Here is a 27,901-nt window from a genome sequence, read left to right on the forward strand (position 1 = left end):
AAATAGCGTTCTGCTGCGATGACTCTCAGTAATGTTCTGCGAACGGCACTTGCAATTCTTGCGGAGGAGTTTTTGGACGAGCTCGGCCCAAAAGAGCAACAGATGAATAATTCCTCCAAGCCAAATCTTTGGCTCGTTACGCTCAGCTGTGACTTAGCATCAGCCAATTATTTACAGCATCTTGTTAAACATTTGGTATTTTTTGGTTCAGCCCAAGTTTTTACATCAGTATGAGAAGCGGCGGTGATTAAAAGATTGAACTAAACTGTGGCCGTGACATAAAATGATTATTAATATACAGCTGTCAACCTCCAGCCGAGAAGGGAGCCACTTCAGCTTCTGCACAGGCTTCCCACTGGTAAAACTATCTTTTTGTTCCCACAGGAATTCACCCGTTTATGTAAGTCATTTAAGTGGCTTAAGAGTAGTTTGTACAGTGCTGCTCAAGATTTCAAATGTGACATATAAAGACTTTTCATGATCTAAAATTAAATTCCACTTGGGAATTTGTGAACAGACTGTAAACAGTCAAATGATTTGTATTAAAAACTAAAAAGCAAGCATTTCAGGCCAGTTTTTCTTGTTTTATGACCATGGGAACGCTGCGTAGATTATAAATTACATTATTTTTAATACCCGTACATCTAAAACTGTCCTCTTAAACCCAGTGTCCTCATTCTAATGATTGATGATTTGTTAAAAAGTGACGTGCGAGTATCTTTAACTGAGACCGGCAATTACAAACTTGGAAATGCTCACCGAGCCATTATTGAATAGCTCGAAAATCCAGCAACACTCAAAGTGCATAAGCCAATTTTATTATTAAAACAATGACGAATGGTCCTGAAGAAGGAAGCAAGCCAAGACGCATTACTTTAAATATTAAATTATTGCACATTTGGGTTTCATACTCTTCGAACCTTTTCCTCCCCTAAGTAAACGGTGCCAAAAATCCTCACACTCCTTCACATTAATTCTCATTTTAAGGGATGCAGATTAGGTCACGATGACCTGTTTTCTCTCCGCTCCGTGATTTAGGATACATCCAGGTGCTGCGTTTGGTTACACAACAGCGACGCATAAAGAGCAGACAGACAAGACGGATCAGCAAGGAGAAGAAGAAGCTGTCCAACAGCTGCCTGCCTGGTTGGGTAACACTCCGGCGGGACCCCCCGAGAGGAGCCCGGCCTGGGGTAACGTCTGCGCTCCAGTCACGGAGGGAGACTTCAAACACAGGGTTTCTACAACCTCCGCCCCTCTGCAAGCTCCCTCTCCTTCTGTTCTCGCTGAGCTCCGTGGGGCATCTCTGAAGACCACGCCGGCCACCTTCCACTATCTGATAAAGAATGCTCCGCTGCAACGGGAATCGTGCTACAGGCACAACGTTGCATTTTCTCAGTCAAAGGATGAGACAGTTCCTCTTGTACAAGACGAGGTAAATAAACTCACGCCTGATCTGCAGCGCTCATTATCAACTCCTTCCAGTTCCGTCGCTTCTCTTTCTGTTGAAACATCACAACTCTGCTGGCAGGAGAAATTCGCATACCAGCGCAAGGACGGCTACCCAATTAATTTCCCCAGAGCTGTCCGACATTTAGCTTCTTCGTTAAGGGAGGTTTGTGTAACCTGAGGGCTCGGGTTATCTTGTCTTGTTTGTGTATCTTGTACAAGATAATAAAAGATGGTCAAGAGGCCCAACTGTGTGGCCTTTTTCAAGGAAAATCACAAATGCAACAGTCCTTGTATTTACGAGTTGTTGATGTAATAAATCAAAGCGGAACACAAGAGACCTGCAGTGCATGGAACACATTAATCCAGAAAAGCAAATCCCAAAAAAAAAAAAAAAAAAAAAAAATCAGCCCTCATTACCTGAAAGCACGTCTACAACACATTTTAATCCCGATACACTATGGTCGGCACGTCAAATCAAATCAGCCTAAAAGTGCTCTTACTGCAGGAAACCCAGGCAGCTACAGCTGACAAATGTGGGAGCCGGGCCCCTGAGACCCAGGGTGGCTCAGCTGAGGACATTGCTGCACGCAAAGCCAACCCTGCACACACCCGGCCAAGTCCACACGGACACACACACACACAAACGTCTGGTGGCAGACAACAGTCACCCTGTCATCTTCGATTGCGGGCCGCTCATGTTGGACCAGCGACACCTCACACACAGCTCAGTGCTCCTCGGCCCCCCTGGTGTCCCGCTGCCGCCACAGAGGGAGTGCCAGAGAGTTACTTCAGCTCTGCAGAACAAACACAGAAATCACTCTGTCCAAAAAAAGCTACAGTCCGACGAAAATAAGTCGAAACGGTGGAGTCACCTCTGGCTGTAGCTTTGACGGCGCTCAAAACACCTGAACGAAGGCACGAACGTGCTCTCTCTCGTATCTGTTTGGGATGTGCTTATTTATTGATTATTTTATGTAGAAGAGGGTGAAAGTCCCACTTCTCCATCAGGTTATCACACTGAAATAAACTATATTTGAACTTCCCATCTTTTCATATCAGTGAAGTGAACTGCAACTCGCCAACAAGCCTATCCACTGAAATCAGTTGGACACTAACCTGTAAACATGTTGACAAATATCTTTTGGCTTCAGGTTAGCTGCAGTGAACGCAGCAGCCGACGGGCTCACATGTGTCTGGCAGATGGCACCGAGCGGATGGCACATGAGGTCAGGAAGATCCCGCCGCTGTATGTCTCTCACACGTACAGGCCCACCAGGAATGTCAGCGCAAAGCGGCGCGGTATGGCGCCGAAGCTCTGTTTAGTTCACTTTTTGCAGAAACGGCTTCTGTGTACGTGTGCTCACATATTGCAGAGCATTAAAAACCAACATGCACCACTTCTGTTCTGTTTATTGGAGGAGCATGTTAAACTATATCTTTATTTTATTGAAAATAAGACTACAAGTCTCAACAAAGTCAACCGAACTGTATGTTAAATGTATTTGTTTGGATGGTGCTAATGTCGTCAAGTTAAATTACAATAGTGAGCACAACTGCATGCTCCGAGCGCATGCTAATCTGAGCATATACAGATGGAAATAATACAAAAGTAATTCTTGCATTTGCAAAAAACTTGGCAGTGAAGTCTCGAAACAACGTTCCGTCCGGCTGCCAAGTTTCTACAGCTTGTAGCTTTCACTAGAAAGTCCTGCATATGTTTTGGAGCGACCGATAGACTTCAGCCTCTGAGAGCCAAAGCATTTCCTATTCAATTAAGCGTAAATCAATAGTTTCAAACTAGCCAACTATCACAGAGAACTTGAGAGTCTTGTGATTTCGTGAACAGCTGGAAAAACAGAACCGCGCTATAAGATGAAAGATGCACGATGTTGGAGTTTTACAACAAAACTACTACTGATTACTACTTTTTACATTTTCACAACAGTCCCACAGATGTAGGCAATTAGCTTGTTTTAATTATTTTAATTTTCACCACAATTACTGAAAAATATCTCATCAAAATTCAATGTTGCAAGACTCTAGAGCCCTGCTGACAAAGTACATTTCTTTATACCGTAAGTATTAATTTTTCCACATCTCAATATAAATATCCTAGATGGGATCATCAAAATCATAATCAACACTGCCAGTATGATTTAAAAAGACACAAAACAGACTTTCCACAGTCATTCCCATGAGTGAGCATCATCTACGTCCACCGCTGACATTGTGTTTGATCCTCTCTGATCATCATGTGATCGATCGGCTGCAAAGGAAAGTCGTCCAACTCTTGATCAAGGACACATTGAGTTATGCACAGTCCCAGATGACACGCCGCCATTTAGCATATAAACAGCCTGCTCTCCGCTCTCACTGGCTCCTTGTCTTTCCTTTGAAAATTCGATTTCAAAATTGGCCTTTTATTACCCTCAGTCGAAGGAATGCTTGTCTAATGGTCACATGTTGTTAGTATTGTCTCTTGGCGCCACACCTGTCTGGTCCAAGGATCAAGTCCATTGCAGAAATTTGGCACTAATTTCCACAGGTTTCTTGTTCTTGTTTATTTTTGTTTTTTAATCTTTAATCTAAGTCACTTTGACCCAGCCTAATAACACATGGGAAGTTCAAGGAGATTGAAATAACTTGAACAGTTGTATTTTATAAGCAGTGTTTATCGTTCAGTTTAGACTAGACAGGAATGTGCGTCATGCTCGTCCTTTCAGACAAAACTTTCTCGGATTATTAACAACAGATTCTTCTTCAATAGACACAAGAAGCCCAATGACCTGTGTTAAAGAAAACTCATTCAGAGCGGAATTCTTTGCAAAAAAAACGTCATCTTTCTTCATATTTTAACACAATTTATGGCCAAAAATACATAGGAAAACTTTCTATGCTTGATAATACGCCTCCATCCTCTATCAGCAGAGACACAAGCAGACCAGTTGCTGCTGATCTGTATTAGCTGCCCAAGATTACCTTCCAAAAACCTCAAAGGGAGAAGAGCAGGAAATTCCCAGAGAGATGTGTAATTAACCTGCCTGGAATCACCGCGGCCTGCTGTGTTAATTGAATGTGTGCGGCACCTTAAAGGGGCTCCGGGAAAATATTTATCAGATCTTGGCAAAGAGATTTCGTGTTCCTTCTTATCAGGCTCACCGCTGCCTAATTGCACAGGCTAAATTGCAAGTTGAACGGTTGTTAAAAACCACGCTGAGCCGCACTGAACAACAGATGGATTTGAATTGTGCAAGAGGAGGCTTGTGAGTCACGCCTGTGACCGAACGCCTCACACAGACTTACAGGTAACTGGGGAAGGGGGGGGGGGTTTATTAGAAAGACAACAACAGCGGCCTGCATCTCTGCGACTGTCCGCGCGCCGCCGTAGGAGAGCCGGCCGGGTGCGTGACGCCCTCGGGACTGTTCGAGTGTTGGGGTTTGGGGGGCTGCTGAGGGTAACCCCTTATTGTTAGGTGGCTCCTTTGTGGCCGTGCTCCTCACTGTACTGAGAATAGGAAAAGAAAGGCCTTCTCTAACAGTCGGTCATGCCCCAGTGCTCCTGGCAACAACAGGTCCCAAAGACGCAGACCTGCCTGGCCTATATTGGCTTGGCTCTCAGCTAGCGGTGGCGACACCAGCCCCCTGTCAGCTGTCCCATTCGGGGCAGCGCCGGCCCTTTATTAAAGCTTTGAAGGGCGCCGAACAAAGGCCTGTCCTATGTTTAGATGATAGAATGTAAGCAACTGGTTTTCTGCTTGGGCAACACGAGACAAAGAGCCTCCGTCTGAATACGGGGAGTACGCCAGAGAGAGTGAGTGAGAAAAACTGGAGAGGGAGGGAGCGAGAACGCGGGGTCCGCCACAAGTTGTGGAGATAGTCCATCAGGGTCCCGGATGAGGGGGGTGGGGGGTGGATTACTCTGATGGATTGGAAATCACAGCGAAGTGGCGGGTATGTGTGGGGAGGAACGGACGGCTGTCAGAAAGAAATGCAGCCAGCGATTATTATCACAGGTGCTTCTGATACCGCGGCGATTAATAACAGAGACGGAGCTTCATTAGAGGATGAGACCCCTGTCAAAGATCCTTCACGATATCCTCCATATGCAACGCTTTTTACTGTATGCGATCTCTTCCACTACGCCAGGATAAACACCGTGAGAGGGTTATATCAGCGTGGGCTTTCTGCAGGCTGGCAAAAAAGAAATCACAGAGCAGCAAATCCCGGCAATAAAAGTTTTACGAGTTTTTTTTTCTCCTTTTTTTTTTGTTACATTTAGTATCAACTTGTTACTGCCATTTTTGACTCAACTGCATTTATGGAGAAACATGATCATTACAAATGCCTTGTTTATTTTATTGGTCATTTTATCTTTATGTAGGGAAAATCATACAATAATAAAAGCATGTATATTATCGATGGACTTATGAATCCAGTTCAGCTGTAAGGAAAGGTATTTACGGGCTATAGTGCAACGCAGAACATTTATTCTCTGAATGCAGCACAAAAAATGTCAGAATTGAACTGTACAGATGGAACTCCATCTGGAATTTTCTGACAATGCTCCTGCAAAATTTAAGGAACTTGCGGAAAACAGTTAGGCTCAATTTCCCAGGCTTTTCTACTAATTCAGTCAGTTTTGCACATCATGCAAACATCACACAGAACTGTATTGAGGCTGATAATCAACCAACCAGTTTGAAATTACTGTCTGAAAAGTGCTCGGTACATAAAGACTGAATGACAGATTATCAGTGAACAATGTGAAACAATATACATGAATGCACAGACCTGGTCATGGCTGGCTTGGAGGGTGCTCCCGGTGCCGTGGAAAGTCATTTGCACAGGGGAGAGGGTCAGATAGGTCACGAATTCCTTACCACTCTGCGCATCACTGTACTGCACCTGGAAGGGAGGAGGAAGGCAGGGTTAGTAACCTCGAATAACTGTAAAGGTACTGACACATCTCGGGCCTTCAGTGGCGTCCAGGGCTGTGTGGTTGGCTTGAGAGGAAATCTCGCATGTCTAACTGCCGCTACAGAGCATTTTTGGACAATTATCTACACCGTAAAGAAATGGCAATAGAGAGGAATGGATGTAAGTCTGTGCATGTGTGGTTTTGCAGGCGGGCATATGAGGGGGTAGTGATCACTTCCCTGGCGACCCCTCATCACTGGGAGGTTAACTCTGCAGGCATTCCTAAATGTTGTGCAATCAGGGCTGTTATGACATGATGCTCCTCTGGGACGGTCTGCTCCTGAGATGCAAAGCTTTCAGTAATACTGCCTGCTTTGGTTTGCCCTACTTCTGACGGGCTCTCGCTCTGCACTGGCATGTGTTTTTTTTTTAATGTGTTTATCTGCGTTTGTGTACATATGTTTGCCTGGCCTACTTATGCCCAAGACAGCTGCAGGCATCTTAACGAATAGCACAAATGACTCCGAGTTCCAAAAGGACAGAAATATCCGACTGACGCAGAGAGACAAAAGGACAGAAGGAACGAGAGGGGACATCTCCGACGAGAGGCTTTACACTTCAGTGAGCACAAGGAAATACGCGAGCCAGCAGGTATAATGGCAAAGTTTTAAGCTTTGTCAGTATAAATGGACTGCACTCTAACCTCCACAGATACAAACACGGGAATCTCTATTTGTGAGCCACAGTAATATTGAAGAAAAGATTCTTTTATTGTCCGTCTTTTACACAACTTTGCAGCATAACTTTCTCTTGCATCTCAATTGATTTTAGACGCGATAGCTTAAATCTTTGAAGCCACAACTAAAAATGTCAACATTGCTTATCTTTTCCCTGAGACGGTCATAATGACCCAGTTTATAGCCGCCTTCAGAGTTGCAGGGGCCTGGCGCCGATCCCAGCTGACCACGGGCGAATGCCGGTTACACCCTTTACAGGTCACCAGTCCATCAGAAGGTAAACACAGATAGATACAGTCTCACACACACACACACACACACATTCGAACACATGCTTTTGAACTGTGGGAGGAGACTGAGCACACTGGGAAAACCCAAGCACCAACCTGGAACTACAAATCTGTGTGGCCTCGATGCCAAAAAACGTCATTTTTGAGCGGCTGTGGTTCAGTTTGAGGAGCGAGTCTTCTTCCAATCACATGTTTATGGGTTTGATCCAACAGATCTCCCTGTCGATACCTGGAAGCGTCCTTCAACACGCCTCTGAACTGAACTGCTCTCAATGCAGATCGAGCACCTTGCACGACAGCCGTCGCCACGGCTGTGTTGAGACCAACAGCGCGAAGCAATCTGAAAATCACCTTATAAGGACGGTTGATTCCACCTAGAACATATGTTCCATTCCGCAGACAAACTTTCCTCACCGGATCAAAGCTTTATCTAGGACCGCTTATAATTTAATGCCGATAGAGGTATCCTGCCTGAGCGTTTGTGCCAGCACATGCATGCACACTGGAGTGGATCTATACGATCTGTGACTGAAAGCTTCCAGAGCGAGGTGCGTACGCTTCTCTCTCTCCGGGTGAGTTATGATCAGCCGGGCCGGACACATGGAAGTCTGCCTGTAAAGACGCAGACCCGTCTCGAAGAAGACCAAACAGATATGAAAACGTGAAGATATGAACATTCATGCGATGCTACGTACAGAGCGGGCGTGCACGGCGGCGTGCACATGCACACACACACACCTGCTGGCGGTGATAAATTGAGGAATGCTATCTGTTTTGTGTATGAATGATGAATGCAGTAAAGTGAGCCATGGAAAAAGCTTTCCCTGACAAGTTAATCTCCTATAAATTTCCCAGGCCTCAACATTAAGGAGTGAAGGCACTATTTAGGGGTGAGAACACAATGGTCCCGTAATTACAATCTTGTGTTAAAAATGCTTGTAAACGTATGAACTAGTCAGGAATGCAGCTGTCTTGATGACTTTGGTTGTTCAGTTTACGTGTTAAGAAGAGTCTGAGAACACAAAGGGCTCATGTGCATGACTGAATGCCCTGCCTGCAGATTTATTTGAGCATATATGGAGCCCAGCAGTTGGGGCTCCGTGGATATAATCAATCTGTCTGATCAGCAGACAGCCAAAATGGTTCATTTGCAGCGAAAAAGTCTGGGCTCCAGCTGAGGGTGATGCCTTTTAAAGCCCCATTTACAACCTTTCAAGTGAGAACGCATCATCTTTGCATTTTTGTTTCAGAAAAAGTTTTGCAATTTAGTGGAAGTTGCAGAAATGCGGAAAAACGATGTGGTTTTCATGAAGGTCCGCCAGTGGGCGCTGTTGTTGATTTCTGTAATGAAACCACACACAAGAACAACCAATACACTATAGACATTAACATATTGACCAGAAGTCAAGCTGGATGCAGCAATTTAGAAAAGTTGGGAACAGGGTCGGAGCGTTTTCAAAAACTTTGTGTTTCCAGTGGTTTTGAGCCGAGTTGTTGTGTAAACGAACATCCAACACGAAATGAAAGTTTTAACTTTTCCACTGTCGTGTAAACAGGGTTTAAGAACTATCAAATTCCTAATAATCATCAACTTTACTTTTCATCTTTGGACAAAAATTCACGCATGTGTGTTTGTTTAGTTGATGGAAACGGCCAATTAAAGAGCAAACTCGAGACTGAGGGCCCTGAGCAAAAAACATTTTTTAAAATAAACTGAAGGTACAACCTGTACAACAAAATAACAATGAAAGACTTTTTCATAATCAAATTATTATCTACGTAGCTTGAAGCTTGCGTGTCGAAAGTGCATCTGGTCCCATTTTTGCTCTGTGAGCGGCATATAATCTGAGGGCAAAGTCTGGCACGCTGTTCAAAGATACGGTTGTGCGCCTCGTGATTAATCACAGCCATGTTTAGGGTGTGATTTCAAAAGAAACTGATCCCAAACACCAACTAATCCTGTTTGTAACATCAAAACCTTTGTACGCAACAAGTGGAGTGAAACAGAGTTATAAAACCTTTGCAACAAAAACATAACAGTGTTACCCCCGTTTTAATCGCACCATTTTTTTTATTTTTAAAAGAAAACCATCACAACACTCACTGACCGCATAACAGGAAAATTTAAATGTGTGTCACAAGACCGTGTGGGCACGTCAAGATCTGCTTTTGTTATTTAAGCGGAAGATAATCTGTGGGCAAAGTCTGGCAGACGGTTCAAAGACGACATTCACAGCCCCATAACTCGTCACAGCCGTGTTTAGGGTGTGATTTCAAAGATAATGATCCAGAATACCGACTATTCATGTTCAAAACCACAACCACCTTTGTGTTCAACAAGTAGAGTGAAAATGGGTTAAACCCTCTGCAACAAAACATCAACAACTTTGGACATAATCTAAAGTGTGTGTCAGTCGAGCATGTCAACATCCGCTTTCAATACTGGCAGATAAAAGATTTTAGGGGAGAGAAAAAAACAAACCCCAAACGATTTCAATGCACTGTACAGAACATGGTGTTAAGATGTTTCCTGTCAAACAATTCAATCCAGAGCAACCAACTGTTCCTGTTGTAACCTCAAAGCACAGAGTAGAGTGTAAATGAGTTAAACCCTGTGCAACAACAAAACAATAATCCTCCCACATTTAATCTAACCGTTACACGAAAACCATCACAGCACACATCAGCCACTTTGGGCTAAATCGAAAAGGCGTGCTTGCGAGTGCATTTGGGCATGTCGACATCCACTTTTGTTGTTTCAGCAGCACATGGTTCAAAGATGTTGCTCTCAGCCTCATAATTCATCTGTAGTCGTGTTGTGGGCGTGATGTCAAATAAACTAATGCAGAACACTAACTTTCTTTCACATTAATAGGCTTGAAAATCATTCATGTAGAGCGCATGTGAGTCGTAAATCGGGAATCTCTGTGGGTGCGCGATGCTTTCAAAATGCCACCAAAACTGTGTCATTGACCTGGTCAACAATGTTTTCACTGTTTAAGAGAAACACAACATCAATGTGGCTGCCTGCACTACAGTTTAGGAACCATGCATGAAAAACACTTTGACCTGCTTTATCTAATCAATTAATTGGCCCCTGGACTGATGAGGATGATGATGGTCTGAACCTACCAAACATGGCTGCTGGTGTAGAATGAGGCTCCTTATCTGATGGATCGCGTTAAGAGTGCTTGCATGGAATTAATTTGATCTTTAATGAGATTCAGTATCTTTTTTTTTTTTGTTCCAATAATAATCAACTTCTGTTGAAATCCTAAGATTAAATAATCATCTCATCGGTTTTCTTTTTAAATATCTGCTCTTTTACAATTCTCTTGTTATGACTGTCACCCATGCCGATATGACTTCCTGTCTAACAACATATAAGTCAAAACATCTTCAAATCGGTCAGGTGGGCCCTCCATGTGATCACTTGCACAAACGGGCCAAAGCTGTTGATGAAACGATTTATTGAAAAGACATTTAATGAAAAGAACCATATTGAGTTTAGCACCACCGGTCCTGGGTCAGGAGGACTCTTAATTTCCTCTCTTTGTTTATATATTTTTGAAGTTTCTCTTCTCTTTGCTCTGAACTCGCTGCTGCTGTCGGCTTGTGATGCCCACCGACACACTCCATGTGATACTGGACTTCAGAACTAAACATGACGCAATCTGGCCAAATCATGGTTTAAAAAAAAAAAAAACAAAGTTGGCAGGTCACCAAACATCACCCGGAGGTTTTTCTTTCTTGGTGGCTTTTTGATAAAACAGTCAAAGTGCGTGATTACTCTGAGGATTTACCAGCAACTCTGACCTGCAGGCAGGAAAGAGCGGCTGCCTGATCTGCCAGCATCAAAGCGCATTATGGCATCATCTCATTTGTGATGATTTGGCGGAAACTAAAATAACGAGCATCTTAAAAACAAACAGTCTATTCTCCCGTCCAGCCCGTCTGTTTTGAGTGCATGTTTGCATGCATCTGTGAGCGCATGCATTCTAAACAGGCCCAACTAATCATCCTAGGTCCATCACAGAAAACAGCCTCTAATCCACTTCCTTCAGAGACAAAGAGGCAGGAGAGTTACGCAAGGCCTGCGATTGATCGGCGGCACTAATGTGGAACGACCTCTGACATCCGGCTTCTAAAGCTGGGTGCTTCCTCTCCCAATGCTCCTCTTCATTTGAACAAACATGAACATGCACAAACTAAAAAGCAATCACGCTCGGCATTCACGCAATTAATAAGTCCGCAAACGCGCACGGCTACGTCCGCGGTTGCACATCTATACAGAAACGAAGGGCACGCACAGATACTGGCAAAATTAATGCCCAAGTTCACCAGAGTAAAAATAAACACAAAGAGAGTGCTCCGTTACACAATGCTGTCAAGGTAACGGGAAAAGCAAATACTTAGGTGTGCTGTCATGTTATTATAAGGAAAAACCGCGCAGTAAAAGCTCTGAAGGACTAATAATGCGATTCCACAATAAACCAAGTGTAGACAGTCGGAGGGGGAGTAAAACAACTTTTGACTTCACAAGAATAAACACAACGGTTTCTGGCGAAAAGCAATTAGAGGTCCACGCAGAGGCACTTCAGCGGGGACCTCAGGGGTCAAGAGTATCTGAAGCATGCTGTTAATATGCCTCGCACATGCAGCAACAAAGCTGCTCCTCGAAAAATTTGGAGTACACTTTGCCTCCTCAGCGAGGAGCCTGAAGAAGAGGAGTCACAGTGAGCTGCAGGGCCCATTGAATCCAGTTCATTATCGGGAAACTTGGCTTCTGAAATACGCTTTCAAGTGGAGTGTGTTAAAAGGTGCACTGAGGGACTACTAAAACAGAAACTGCTCTATTTACAGGGAAACACATTGAGCTTGTTAATTAAACGTGTTACGTTCAATTGCTGTTATGCACACAAATAAATTAAAATACAGATAAATATAGACATGTTCAAAACTTCGAAATTTTACGTTAAAAGTTATTTCGGCACTATTTAACAGGTTCGAACTGCTAAGATGAAATTGAGCTGTATGTGGCCCCGGATCTAAGATCACTGCTTTGGAGGTAAATCAATACTTTCACGTGTTGCTTACTGTTGAAAAGTCCAAAGAGGCATATCTTGATCTGAGAGAAAAAAAAACACATTTCATCTATCATGGAAGAGAGATTTACACAAACACTGAAGCCATAAAGAGAAAGTGGCTCTTTTTGCATTAATTCTTAATGGATAGAATGAGACGCTTCGGTCTGAGATGAATATCTTAGTCGGAGCAGTTATCTTATGTGGGAAGCGTGATAATCGCTGTAATTATCCACTTTTCTTTTCAAGTGCCAGACGAATGAGTGCAGTTTTATGGACGATAAGAGGCTTTTCTGTCTCCTGCCTTGCTGTGTCGTCTCTGACAGCTACTGTATTTCTGCTTTTTGACTGTGTGGCTCAGAAAGCTGTTCGCCAATTCAGTGTTTGCGCTGTAGTATCTATACTATAGATATTCGACATTCTAACAAAGGAGAGGACATCATCTCTTGAAAAAACAATGACAGTGTGTGTGAAAATATGTACATAAAAACATCTCACAAAGAGGTAGGAAACACGGACGTGAAGCTCTTTCCCATGCAGCCGCAAGTTTGAAAACCAAAGTGATATTGCAACATTTTCCTGTTAGTCGGAAAAGAAAACATTCAGACCGTAGCGATCAAAACTTGCATTGTTCTCTGCCCATTGTTGTTGCATTATAAACCAGATATCCAGAGAGCAAAACTGCAATCTTAGTATGTTTTTGTTCCTGTCGTTAAATTGTCATCACAAAACTGTGCACAGGATCACATCACGGAAAAAAAGAGCTGGAGCTGATGAAAGAAGCAGAGAATTTCTGAGAAGATGTTGATGTTCGCATCCAGACAAATCTCCAGGTTAACACACCCACGCTAGACTGCGCTGGTGCTAAGCTGTAATAACTGCGCAGTACTAAAAATCACAAGAAATAAGATCAACGCTATCAAAATACAAAAGATCAAAGGCGAGCAAAAAAAAAAGAGAGGAAAAACAAAGATTATGCAGCATATTCAGATTCTGAAACGCTGTGCTGGCACTGGACGGCATTTGATTTAAAGGTTTGCGAATGTTCTTGATTGCGGTGCAAAAACATCATCACTCAGTGTTGCCAAACACACGCAGGCGCAGGCGTGCGCAGCAACACGCATGCACAGAGGGCCACCGTGGAAGCCGAGAGGCCGCGCGCCGAGCCAGCGCGGCATTAGCGGTCTGATTTATGCCGCCGACAAAACTTGTTTTCGAAGATCGCTCTTCACACAAACATGCCGCAGAGCGCAGCTGGAAGCCATCACCCCGCCGCGGGAATCAAATGCGGCGGGATTAGCCGTCGCAAAATGTATTTTCTATCGCAAATCCCAGAGTAAACAGAGAGTGGAGGAATGAGATGATGACAAGAAGGTTGGAAAGAAACTGTTAGAGTCTGTGAACGTTTGATGTTGATATAGAGATGAGAGCGAGCAATAGAGATCGGGGAAGGAGGGGGAGGAGGGAGTCTGGAAAAAATGTGCGTCTGTATATGTAGAAACTGTCAGGCAGGGCACAAGGTGTAGCCGGCACCATCTGAAGCGGTTTTTCTACACGGCCAAAGAAGGAAGCGAGGAGGGAGAAGAACAAACAACGCCAAAGTGTGAGAAATCCTGGGAAACGGCAGTGAATGGATATCAACACCCGCCACCCGCCAAGGATAGTGTTTTCATTAACGCGGGATTTCCAACACAAAAGTTCTGATTCCAGCGAAGCACCAGTACATCCCTCCCTGCTCCGCTAAGTCGTCTCCGAGCCGGGTCTGCCGTGACGAGACGAAATAACTGGGCTGATTGATATCTCGGCTGATCTTATTGCTCTGGAGGGTGGACAGATCTTACTGATACAGTAGATACGAACTCAACGCTCCAAGACAGGAACCACAGTGAAAGTACAGTGTCTCTTTTTCTGCTCCAAAAATCTAAATCAACTAATATTTCACCTCTGATTCATGTGATGATTATGTGTTTTTGCACATGTAGCAACACATCTTGAGTGATCCCTTCACCCTTTCCATGCAGAAGCAATATAATTTACTGCTATATGCATTTTAATGCAGCTAATCAGAATTTTACAAGCTGTTTATAATGTATGCTGCGATGCATTAAGTGGTCCCGTCACATTTTCCACAAAACCTCTGGAGGTAAAGAGTTTTTCCTTTATGCTGGAAAACAGGTACCACGTTCATAGAATTTACTACTTAAGTAAACTGAGAAGTGAGAGAAGATACATGAGAGGTAATGAGAAGTGTTTTCAGTCATGTTTTAATGCGCCATGTGCACAACAATGCCCAACTAACTGTAAAAGATTTGTTAAAAAAAATTGAAATGAACCCAATATATTGACATTGCAGTTATATTTCTTATTTCTATTTGTTCATCACAATAAACCAGGTTATAGAGGAAACTGTTCCATTTTAAAGCCTGATAAGTAATAAAAACTACTGTTTCAGTCAGTGTAATAAAATTTTGCCCTGCAGGAGAATCAGAGGGGTTTAAAAAAAAAAGAGTAAAACAGCAGAGGGGGTCACAGAGTTTCCCTGATTGAACACAGTTTTCCCTTTTCTTTGAATTCTTTTGAGAAGTAGTCATAATTAAAAACAAATAAGTTAGGGTGAAAATCACAAAAAATAATACAAAAACATACCGGTACGTATTTTTAAGTTTTCATAAGTTCGTCTCTTGCATTTGTGTTAGAGAACAATTAAAAACATATGAAATGAAAGACAATAAGTGCAACTGTTACAAGAGTTGGAGACTATGTGTGAATTTATAAAACAGATTAAAACATCTGTTCACATAAATATCAGATAATGTTAAAACTAGTCAACCAAAAATGACTACTTCTTAATGCATTCTGTGTAGATTTAACTATTTGCTTGCTTTAAACTGTCTTTCTTTGTACTTTTCTCATCATCCCTTTGTTTAAATGTTATAATTATAGTGTTTTTTTCCTCAAGTTCACTTATTTCTTTTAGAATAAAGTTCAGGTCAACAGGCATGACTGATGTAAAGACAGCTAATCTGATCTGAGGATCAGCATATTTGTCTCCATTCAGAAGTGTACGACTGCTCCATGTGGAGAAAAAAAAGAATCATTAGATATCCATCAATCAATGATCTTCTAATATAAAAGTTTAGCACTCGTTTTAACCGGTAATAAAATGGCGTGTCGGCGGTCTGAGATGACTCTATTAAGTGACGTGATGGCAGAATGAATGGGCAGCTGGTGACTGCGATGCCGAGATCAAACCCTTCAACGACTCCAAACTACGCAAACCGCGAGAGCAATTAAACAAGTCAGGTGATCCGGGAAAGAGCGAACGAGGAAACGATCTTGGTGGAACTGTAAAACGATAAGAGCAAAAATTCCAAACGGGGAGATCGAAGGTTGATCAGAAATCAGGGGAATCTGTTACGTGGGTCTTACACTCCGTACTTCATCCTTGGTCCATGTGTTGTCTATTACCTCCTGCTTTTTTGTTTCTGCCCTACTTCCAGCTCACATACCCGCCGTGCCAACAACACGCCAGCCAAATTAATAGCAAATACACACACACACACGCGCGCACACACACAAAAACACACCAGAATAAGTGCCAGCATCCTTGCTCCAAGCTGGCATGAGTACAACACACTGTTGCTTCCACTAGAGGCTATTTTCCAATCAAATCAAAAGGAAGGGCTTAGCAGGTAGGCCCGGGCCTTTGTCTGCGGGGCCGGATAGGATGAAACAGACACTATGAGAATGTCCTCTGTGCTTGCTTAGGTGGTTTAATCCAGTGTTGGGCGGTCACTGTAATCCGCTCACTTGGATGACATAATTACATTACAAAGACAAAAGTTACTAATCAGACCAGGAGATTATTATCAAATTACTCCAAAAAAATAAATATATTACAGACGATCGAAGTGCTGGTTTGTTGTTAAATGTGGCTGAGAGAAAGCCGCTTCCACACAAAGCAGCACATGACGTGACCAGTGGAAAAGCAGACAAGTGCAGCTTTTGGCAAAAACAGTTGAAATCTGTGGTGATTTGGCCCACAAAAACACATAAGAATACATAAGCCCTAAAAAGCCTGCCTAACATGGCTGTGTACGCAGCCAGAGGTTCTCATTACAAACCCACATGATATGAAACATCCCCTCAATGGAACACATATTGTCTGCATGTCTCAGTTACAGCCCGAATTCTTCACGAGAGAAACACGCTCGCAACAAACAGGCGCATGAAAAAATATTTGAGTGTGCTGACGCTTGTTTGTGCATTCATTCACAGATCCCTTGCGACGATGCGCAGACCAAAATGCGAGTTTAGACCAAAGTGAGAAGAGTTTTAAAGATTGTAAAAGTTTGGGAACGATTGAATGGCTTAAACTTCACAGACAGGATTTGCCCAACTCTTCCATTTGCACTAAACAGAACCTGCTGTGTGTGTGTGTGTGTGCGTGTGCGTGTGTGTGTGTGTGTGTTTGGGCTTGGCCGGGCAGCACAGCTCTCTCAGGTTACACTCACACAGGAAGGCTCAAAGCAATAACAAAGGCCTTTCAAAGGAACCCTCAGCAGGTTAAGATAAAATGTTTTCGCTCCAACTGATAAAAAGCATCTGCAGCTTAAATGAACAGACGCTGGTATCAGTGGCGTGGTATGTGCGGCGGATCGGCCCCAGCATATTAAAACGCACACCAGGTTTCATTCCCATTCAACACAGATCACTAAGAACAAGTGTGTATGTGTGTGTGTGTGTGTGTGTGTGTGTGTGTGTGTGTGTGTGTGTGTGTGTGTGCAAAAACACCTGCAAGGTTTGGTTCCAGCTCTAAATCTACGGCCTGCCAATCCACATCCACGGTGAGAAACAGAAAACCAAAAAAAGTGTGTATCATGCAGTTTCTAAGCACAGATCTTCAAAATTTCCACCTGTTTCTGCAGAAAAATCTTTGATGCAAGAATTGTGTGTCTGCATACTTCAATTTGTGCATTGATAGTTGTGAGCCAGAAGGCGATTAGTTACTGGATACTTATATTTTGGCGTGTGCACAATTTATTTTTTATTTTTTTTATAAAATGTAAAATAGCTTGCGTGTGGTGATGTTTGGTGTGTATATATTCAGATTTGTGCATGTCAACAAGTTCTGGTGCAACAGATATTGGTCCATTGCTACAGGTTTTCTGTGCCCTGAGTCTAGACTCACAGGCTCATTTAAAGTTTGACAGAGCCAGGTTCTACAAGCTCTGTAATATTATGTAATGAGAACAGTTAAATTGGTTGGCCTGATATTAAAATAAGACAGTTCGTAACGTGAAGTCATTTGACACTTGCAGGCCTACATTCAGCTGGCGTCAGAGTGACTCTATGTTGCATGAAACTACAACACAAATTGCCTCAATTGAAAATCAGCCGTGTCATGTTAGCTTGCTGGTAAGAGGGGTAAATAATGCTCCGAATAAATTGGGGCTCCAGTCAGTGAGCCCAATTTATTCATGTGTGTGTCACGTGTTTCCACTCTTGCCTCATAATAGCCATATCACTGCAGCAGTGGTTTTCCAAATGAAGCTTGTGTCTTGTCACGTTAGAGCAGATGTATAAGTGTATATACTTAAGAATATCTCACTCATGGCTCACATAAGTTGTCAGTTTGTCAGATTGTTTGTCTTTCATACTAAAGAATCCTTAAAGAACCTCTGCTGCTGCACAGGACATTTCACACACAGACCCACACACTGGCTCATGATCTATCGCACGATCTTCATAGACAATTTTCTGAGAGTCTGCATCTACTGCATGAATAAGTTTCAAGTGGTTTGTTCTTGTAGCTGCTTGACGTTCTTCTTTATAACCACACAAGTTGCCCAAGACCACACTTTTACTGCTAGCATAGGTCCACACAGAGAACAATCGTTGCAGAGCTGCATGACACTGTGATTGTGCGTCTGTGTGTGTGTGTGTGTGGGGAGGGTTGATATTTGTGCATGGTCTTGCCACTTCATATGCATGTGTACACACCATACAATTTAGCTTCTTTTAAATTGTGAATTTTATCATCCAGTTGATGCCAGGTAAAGAGCAAAGCCTCCATTAGATTCCACAAGTAAAACAAATGTAAAATTAAAACCCACCAAACCAATATCAGCATGGAGGCCAATTTAAAATGGGTTTTAATGCTGGAAACACACCGTAGCAACAAAATGAAATCTGGAAAGGCTGTGAAAGAAAATAAGGGGTTATTACAACCGAGCAGTTGTGTTTCTGTCTTTTTTGGCAATAATTAGAGGGGAAACAAAGGAAACGCTGATTACTGTGCTGAATACATAGCTGAGATCTAACATTGTGGCTAAGAAGCACAAGAAGTTGCACAGAAAGACAAAATTGAGTAAATAGTCACTCATTAAGCTACAGGGGAATGTCTGCGGCGCAGCACAGGTCACACGTTTAATGAGAGGTGGTGACTGTTTAACTGATGGGAAAATGAGATGCATCAGACTCTGTCCGGTTCAGCCCAGCAGGTGTTTGACTGGGTATGCCGAGCTTTCCTGCCGCTCACCACGTCCGCTAAGTGAGCAAGGCTAATCAGGCTCTGACAAACCAAATCTGTGGGTAAAGTTTAATAATGAAAACTTGGATATTTGTCTTTCACAGATGCCTAATTTCTTTAAGTAGAAAGGAAGCACCCGGTTGAATATTTGTTAAACGCTGTTGGCAGCTTACCTGGAAGCCTTGGATGCGAGCCAGGTAGTCCAGCTGCTGCGCTGGCTGTACCGAGACGCCGCAGGCAAGGTTCTTTCCCTTGATGGGCATCGAGGCTTCGGCTGTGGGCGACTGACCATTAAGCAGCAGCTCCCTGGCCATGGTGGCGGTGGGGCTGGGCGAGGTGGACGAGCCGCTGTAATAGGGAGGGTGTCCCGGGGGAAGCGGGGACGAGCAGGGCCCCATGTCTTTGGACGTCATGTAGTTGACCGAGCCTCCGCTGCTGCCCCCGGGGCCCGGGGCGCCGCCGCTCTGTTTTCTACTGGCCTCCATCTCCTGATAGACGTCTGGGCTGAGGTGGAGCAGACCTTTCTGGGCTGAAGAGGTGGAGGAAGCGGAAGGAGGGAAAAAAAAAATAAAGAAAAAATAAGATCAGATTGATAAATGGACAACAGGTACTGTAAAAAAAAAAAAAAAATCACATTTATTGAAAAATGCTTCCTTGATCAATCTCAAGAAGACCCGACACAGGTGTGTTTTTGCATCTGTGCTTGCCCAGCTGTGTGTATTTGTGGGCATGCGAGTGTGGCATTCCTGCATCTAACGCAGTTGACAGTTTCCTGTGGTTTGGCAGGCCAGGCCACTATCAGAGTGTTAGCTGGGAAAGACGCGGCCTCTTTCATTTCTCACACCCGAACACAAACACGGGAGACACAAACGAAGCATCCACCAATATCAACAGAGTGCGTATGACTTCATCTTTGATGGGAAACGCCGTCCTCAGATCCACGTCATCATTAGGGCTTCTTCAACTGCGTCCAACAGCGCCTGGATCCCATTGAGTGGATGTTTTGTTGGTGTGGAGTGAATCTGATCCAAACCGCTTTGATGCGACGGGCTTTGACGTCGACTGCTCGGTTATTTGGACGCAGCTCAAAGTAGACATGTGACGGCGTCCAGTCAGCTGAGCTCAAAAGCATTCCAGGGTCACATCCTGATGCAGACCACTTGGATAAATCTCACTGGTTTACACTGGCTTTCTGGAATCGGATGATTCTGGCTTGAAACAGTTGTGACAGGTGGAACGGCGGGAAACACTGGTGGGCCGATGGTCAACGCTGTCGTCACTTTGCGAAAGTGAGGAAGAAAGAAAATGAGTCATAAAAGAAGAAAAAAAAGCAGATATATGAAGGGAGCGAAAGGATGAAAAAGAGACGGATGAGCAGGAAGTGCTGTTGAAATGGAAGGGGAGGCGGAGATGAGTGGATGTAAAACCCACACGGAGCCTCCAAGCCCCGCCAAGGTCGCCAGAGACAGGAAGACCAGCTGTCTGTGTGTCTGCGCGTGCGTCTGTGGGCTTGTTTGTGAGTGCATATGGACCAACAGCTGGGAGAAAGGCGCTGGAGTGAGCGCATGACTGACAGGCCACTTCCTGTTTGAGTTAACATTTACCATCACACATCGACACACAGAGATGGGTTCTGAACACTTGTATCTTATACGACTACTCCAAGATTTCTGGGAACCTGTTGACAGTATTTCTCATTAAGAAGGAAAAAAAAAAAAAAAAAAAAAAAAAAAAAATATATATATATATATATATATATATATATATATATATATATATATATATATATATATATCTTGCGTTCCTTTCCAGAAGGGCAGAAAAGCTGTAGGACACAGCAATGAAATCCAGGGCTTGTTACTCACACTACAACAAACTGCCCCTTGCCAGCAATGACACAACCGCAAGGATTTTTATCCCCCCCCCTCCCAATTACGATGACAACTTTAATTTGAATTTACACGAGTAAAACTCGCAGGCCTGTGCATTCTGAATGTAGCGTCATAAAAAATGAAAGGTGTTAGCCAACATGACATCAGCAGTGGACACAGAGTGTCGAGAGGAAAAGGGGGGGGGGGGGGGGGCAGTGAATGCGATCCATGTGAGCTTGTGTGACTGCTTGAAGTGTGCATGTGAGGATGTTTGCATGGTTGCATGTGATTGAGCGCTCGAAGCTGTTGTCAGATAGCGAGCGAGAGCGTGAGAGCAAGGCAGAGCGCCGCAGAGACAAAGGAGGCAGGGAGAATAAGTAAGAGTGACGGAGTGTGTTTGTGCGTGCCGCTGGACGGCGATTGTGAAATTGTCTACATGAAGTGGGAGCGAGCGAGAGAGCGAGAGGGGAGAGCAGCAGAAAGAGGCTGAGGAGTAGGGGAGTGTGTGTGTGTGTGTGTGTGTGGAGGGGGTGTGTGTTTGTGGTGCTGGTTCCAGGCAGTTGTGGAGGGGTCCCACCCAGACTCGGTGTCCGGTGGGCCAGGGGAGCGCTGGAGGGAAGCCAGAGCCAAGCATGAGACTGATCGAAAACAGATAGGGCCGGAGCCCGCTGCTATAAATCACCACTGTGGAGCAAGACCTTCACATAGTTCACACATGCACACAATGCGCAGGCACACATGCGCACACACATATGAACAGCAGGAAATGAAATGTGGCAACTCAAGTGAAAAGCCCTGCTGCAATACCCCTGGGAATAGAAAGGAGAAAAATCACTCTCCTTACTTTTAACTCCTCCTTCCTGTCTCTAAGCCACCCGGCTTGTTGTAGCAATGTCTTCCACAGCTTACGCAGGGCAAAGGACACTTACGTGCACACGCATACACACACCCGTGAATGCTGAAGGCAGTCTAAGGCGTGCACGCGTGTGAGTGTGTGTAGGAGGAGGAAAAAAAAAAAGACAAAACAAAACAGACAAAGCAATAAATAGACAGTCCCTGACACATTTACCTACTTTCTCCAACTCTAACTTACATAACAGAAAGGATCCTCATAAAGGGTGTAGTTGGTGGCATAACAGACCTACAGAAAATTATTTCATTTCTTGGTTCCAGCAAGCAAACTATAAATGATCACAAATGTATATCAAGCCAATTTTCTACATGTCACTTCAGGAGTGGTTTTCAATGGTGGCAGAATACGAATATAAATTAGATTTGACTTTTTGATCCTTCTTTTCAGAGCACAAAAAGAAAAAAAAAACACCTACTCTGATAAGTAAAGGGAAAAATACAAGAGGGAGTCAAATAGTGAATCCACAATTATGTCTCCAGGTATTACGTTTAGATTGAAAGAATACAAGTACGACTGTAGTCGTTTCCAAAGGGTAATCCATTATGGGCTGCTGCAGAGTGCTTCCAAGTCTTTTGTATAGATTTCTTCAAGGTTAAAATGTTCTCAACAGGTATAGTAGATCAGCAGATTGATCTCAAAAAGATGAAGAGAAAAGAATAACAGTCGTAGAGTCAGTTCAGAGTGTTGCCTATCAGATGCCAGAGACCAAACTTTTTCAGAAATGCAAGAAAACTTACTCATATAATCATAATGCACCAAACTGGAATAATGGCCTTCATAAGGGAAGCAATCAAGGAAGGCTAAACTCATTTAGGTGGTCTTTGCATAGGTCCAGTGAAAAGTCAAACACGTCCACTTTTGGAAACAGTGTTGAAAATTTTGTGCCTTTTCACCGAATGTAAAAAATGTCAATTATTTATAAAGTTGCTGCTGTCTAAAAAATGAGTCACGCAATCACAGAAACAGTTCTGGTTTTGCAGCATTATTTTTGACAAAAGATGAACCTTTTTACAGGCATGAAAAACCTAATCATGTCTCAATCTGTGCAACTTTCAGAAAGCTACTTGCTACCTTGAACATCTGCATTGATTGCTGCAATCTCGCACGTTTCTGAAGGGAGTAAGCGTCACTTGCCACCGCAACAAATTCACATCGATAACACAACAGTAACCTCAGCTGTGAGAAAGGCTGCCAAAAAACACTTGTCAGGTCCGTCGACTGATGTGTCGTGAAGGAACGTTTGTTCCGAGATCAAACAAAAAAAGTGACAAGAAAACACATTTTACAGCTAAAGCCGGAGTTTGTTATTTCCAATTCTACCAAATAAACTGCGTAGTCAATCAAAACAAAGCTCAAACCAGAAACATCCTCCACTCACTCACACACACTCACACACACACACACACACTCAGAAAAGTGAGACCAGCTGTATCTGTGTGAATGAGCTGTAAATGGTGTTTATGCGATAAACATTATTCAGACATTAGCGTCGTGTGAGTGTTGTGCGGTTTGGGCAACGCTAAAAAGCTAATTAGCGGAGAGTTAGCCCTCAAGCTGAGTGAGATAAACTCAATAGAAATGGCGTCGGACCAAGGGCACACTCCTGGCCAACAATAGAATAATCACCAAATAAGGAAGACTTTGTTTCCCAAGGGGCTCGACTCTGGAGGTATTGGGCAATGCCTGGAGCTGGGGCTACCATAGAAACCACAACCACCAAAATACTTCATCCAAGACAACAATCTTTCACATTTAAATGTAATTTGGATGATGTATCACTCAGAGGATTGGACCCAATCACAGATATGAGTGCTTCGTGAGCTGTGGCAGAGTCTCGGTTCTGGGCTGGATTCGTTATTTCAAGTGTCAACCAGCAACGAGCAAACACAACAAGTCCCGGTGATTACCCCCTTCCAGCTTTTCTTTTTTCTGCCGCCCAACATGAGAGAGCTGAAACATCACATCCATTCTCCTCTCCGGAGTGAAGTTGGACACCCCGTGTCAGAGCAGCGCCGCTCTGCCAACGAGCCTCCATTAGACCGGTGACGACAGCACGTTTGAATCTAATAAGGCTATCTGTTTGTTTTCTGCTTTGCTGCTCGATGTCTCACAGGCCGCTCGTTTGTCCCCTAAACCTCTCTTTCTCAAGCTGCTGGCATTTACTTTGATGGCATCTGGGCTAAAACTGATCTCAGCTTGTCCTTTCATCAATCTGGGATATAAAAACTAATCAGACTAGATATTGCCATGTACCGCTTCATCAACACAATAATGTTTTATTTGCTTTTTTTTTTTTTTTACCTGTCATAACTACAAATTCACTCAACTTTTACATCATGGCAAGTCAGGAAAAAACATAGTTGGACTCAGGAGTCTAAGAAAACATCTGAAAATAGATTGTGAACACTTGAAATAGCCTCTGAAGCAAATGAGAAAATCTTTTTTTTCATCATTCTTGTTTTGATTACTAACAAACAGTCAACCCAACAACAGATACAGCTGACTGAAACCAGCTGGTTCATACAAAACAACATTCCTGTGCTTTTAAGTGGCGAGTCTTTAGAGTACTAACCACCCTCTTCAAATTCATTGTCCCTTAACCAGATCACATTCCCATGTAAATACTTGTAGAAATCCTGTCAAGGATTTATATTGTGCTGCTGAATCACAGCTGAAAATGTAGATATTGGGGGGTTTTTTTCCAGAAGAGGTGATGATTATGTAAGCTAAAGAAAAAGTAAGCTAAATAAAGTTGAATTTTTTTTGTACAAAATGACAAAATAGGCAGCAGAAATCAACATTCAACAGTTCAAACTTGTGAGGGATTGGTGAAAAGCAGAAAAGCTGTTTCACAAGGCCAATCGTGAGAGAAGAGCACAATAAGAAGAGCTAAGGAACAAATTCACAGATGGTGATGGAAGCTTATAGCATTGTAGTTAAATCTGGTCATGGAAATTTAAATACATCTTACATGACTTATGAATCTACATGATGCATTTTTTTCCACAGTTGTGACTTATAGTCCGGAGGTGGAGTCAGCCAGCATCATGCTCTGAAAGCACATAAACATTCCAAATAACCCTGAAGACATTCGAATAAATGAAGCATGCGGCTTGAAGGTTTAATAGTACTCTTCCATGATATATCACATTTACAAACATCAGAATGAATCACAAAGACCTTGACCTTTCCTGGAGGGAATGGTTGTGGGCATTCTTGAGATGGGTGTACACCAGTGTGGAGGCATAAAAACCTTAATCAGGAGGAGAGCATCAGCCCTGAACACATGATGCTCCATGTTAGGAGATGCAAAAACAAACAAGCAAGATGGCAATCACTCACAAGATCACCAAAAGACAAATGACAGACTTTGTGGTTGAAAGGTCAGCTTTTGTCAGTGTAATTGTTTTTTTTTTTTCTCAGAGATCAGAATGTCCTTTTTTACACAGACACTGAACAACGCGATCAGATTGATGTGTGGATTAATATGCAACAAGAACATAATTCTATTCAGTCAGTGGATTAATCCCATAATGCTTCGCAATGTGACATTTAAGGTTTGCGACACACAGCCAAACAGGAACCTCCTTGCCAGGAGATGATGCACTTGTTATCTCCAGATTCAGCTTCTCATGGACAGCAAACTTTAGGTTCACCGAGCCATTCAAGAGTTTTCCTAAACATGTATGAACCATCACTTGGTGATGCTGTGAAACAGACAGATGTGTCATTTAGATGGACTCTGGATCACATAACAGGGTCGCACATTCTCCGATTTGATCAATCAGATCAGAGTGTTTACATGACGCACCTTTAATTGGACTACTTATGGTTCAGTTAACTACCGCTAGTTATTTTGACGATGCAGACTATCAGACATGATATATCGGCTTATTTGTTGATCAGTTTACAACAATGAGGTTGATTCAAACAAGATGTTGTGTTGGGAGAAACTTGAGGACTTTCTCCACTCAGATCCTGATGTCATATTATCGCATATCCTGCCTCATCGTATGCTTTGCTTCCCTCTGTGTGTAGGATTAAGGGAATGTGTGTGTTTGGATCGGCACTCCGGTGTGCTTGTGTGTTAATCCTGAGTGAAAGGCTATGTTTTATGCACAGGAAGGCAGCGGGGGGACTCCCCGGCGGGCCTCTGTGTGCCGGCCCTGTAAGCCCGTGTGAATGAGCTTGAATTCGCAGGCTCCCCACGAGGACGCACGGCCAATTAAGCTGACAGTCAGAAGCCCATTGACCAGTCACAGAGATTAAACGCCGGGCCATCTCGGTGGCTAAAACCACCTGCAGGACGGAGGGACTGATGGAGGGCCGGAGAGGAGGAGGAGAAGGAAATGGAAAGAGACACACAGAGACGTGCCGATACTCACTGTTACTTGTCGCTTCGGTAAAAGACGCCTTTTGTCCATTCCAGCCTTTGTTGTCCATCTGTAGTGATGCAAGAAAAGGGAGAGAAGGGGGGAGGTAAGAGAGATGTAGATTCCCGAACAGACAGCCTCTTCACGCATGTCAGACAAGTTCCTTCCTACTGTTTGGGCCACAAAGAGACGAGCGCTCACAGGAGGGGATGCTTAAGGAGTTTAGTGTGTCTCTCGAGGCCAGCTACTTAATTAGAGGGGGTTGTCAGTGTTTAGTAACTTAAAAAGCCTCCATTCAGTGTGTTGCTTTTGCTGTGGTATGCGCGTCTGCCTGCGCAAACACACGGAGCCGCAAACACGTGTGTGTGAGGCAGAAACAAATCATCCCTGATGTGTGTGACAGCTGAGGAGATGACATGGCTGTAAACAGACGCGGCCCTCCTGGTTTTCTTTACTCTGTTGTGCAGAATGTCATAGTGGGGAATGCAGAGCAAGACAGCTCCCAGAGAAGAGGCAGAAGGGGAGGCCGAGAGTGAGAGAGAGAGAGAGAGAGAGCGAGAGAGATCTGAAGAGAGACAACTTATCCCACAAAAGCTACAGAGCCCGGGGTTGTCTGAGGATCTAAGGAAAAGTAGGCCGTCCAACTAAATCTTATAGAGATGTTTTCAGAGCTGTCAAGCTAATGCACAGCCATGTATCAGCTTCTGATTCCATTCGGGCTAAATATCCTGCCTTGAACGTAACCAGAGAGGCCTCAGTCCTCTGCCAGAAATTAGTTTAACAGTGAGACCCGACACACACCGCTATTTCCAGAACAGCAGGCTCTCGTTTATCTGAAACATTAGATAACAAAACATGGCGCTTTATAAGACTAACAAATGCAACATGTGATGATGTAAACCGTAATTCAATCACATGCGTGCAGCATTTGACATTTCCTTGTCGACACAGGCAGTGAGCGCATATTCTGAGTACAGGATGTAACATTACAACAAGACGTCCCCGCTGATGCTTCAGAAATTCATGCTTTGATAAGTAAACTGAAGACCAAGAGGGCCGACGTCACAGTGGGACTCCAGCACCGCCTCAGAAATTTAAAAGTCGACATCATTAATGAGCACAATGTTTAGCGCTGCTGTATTCTATATGTATGGAGGCTTGAATAATATATATGCAACATCACATACCTGAGCTAATGAGCCGTCTGGGGAACAATTAACATTCAACGGACAGCGAGGTTATGTAACTTCATCTCTATCGGATTCTGCTCCCCTGAGCTTAAAAACCAACGAGGTGAATAAAGATGATGGTGATCAATGGTTGCTTGCAAAACACACTCGGTTCAGAGGAGCTGAACAGGTTGCATAATAGGTCAGCAGCATTGGGACTTGTGATAAATCTGGGAATGGACAGAGTGTCGGGATTTCAGCACGGGGCTGTGGAGATTAGATAAAAGGAGGATGGTGGACTGGATGGAGCTGTACAGACGAATGTCGAATCCCTCCGGCTCTGCTGCTCATGCCAGTCGTGAAGTGGCGTATTGATTCTGTGCCTGTACTTAAGAAAAAAAAGAAAACATGCTGCTGCATCCACGAAATGACTTTGCATGGAGCAAAAACTTCATTCCATGGACTCATTGACCAGTCACCCATGCTGACTATGCATTTGTGGTTCGTATATTAAATTATAATTAATAGCTTTTCAACAGTAACCACTAAAGCAAACATAACTG

General features: G+C 43.5%; 1 protein-coding gene across 1 annotated transcript in view; it reads right to left on the minus strand.

Annotated features, from left to right (window-relative positions):
* Positions 1 to 27,901, minus strand: part of stau2 (staufen double-stranded RNA binding protein 2) — an 85,753-nt gene that overhangs the window by 19,282 nt on the left and 38,570 nt on the right. The window contains exons 11-13 of the mRNA XM_030099614.1: positions 26,182 to 26,239; positions 19,186 to 19,541; positions 6,244 to 6,357 (exon numbers count right to left, since the gene is read on the minus strand). Of these exons, the coding sequence (XP_029955474.1) occupies positions 6,244 to 6,357; positions 19,186 to 19,541; positions 26,182 to 26,239 (528 nt within the window). The remainder of the gene's footprint in view (positions 1 to 6,243; positions 6,358 to 19,185; positions 19,542 to 26,181; positions 26,240 to 27,901) is intronic.

Source organism: Salarias fasciatus, chromosome 9 (genome assembly GCF_902148845.1).
Source record: "Salarias fasciatus chromosome 9, fSalaFa1.1, whole genome shotgun sequence".
Taxonomy (NCBI): Eukaryota; Metazoa; Chordata; class Actinopteri; order Blenniiformes; family Blenniidae; genus Salarias; species Salarias fasciatus.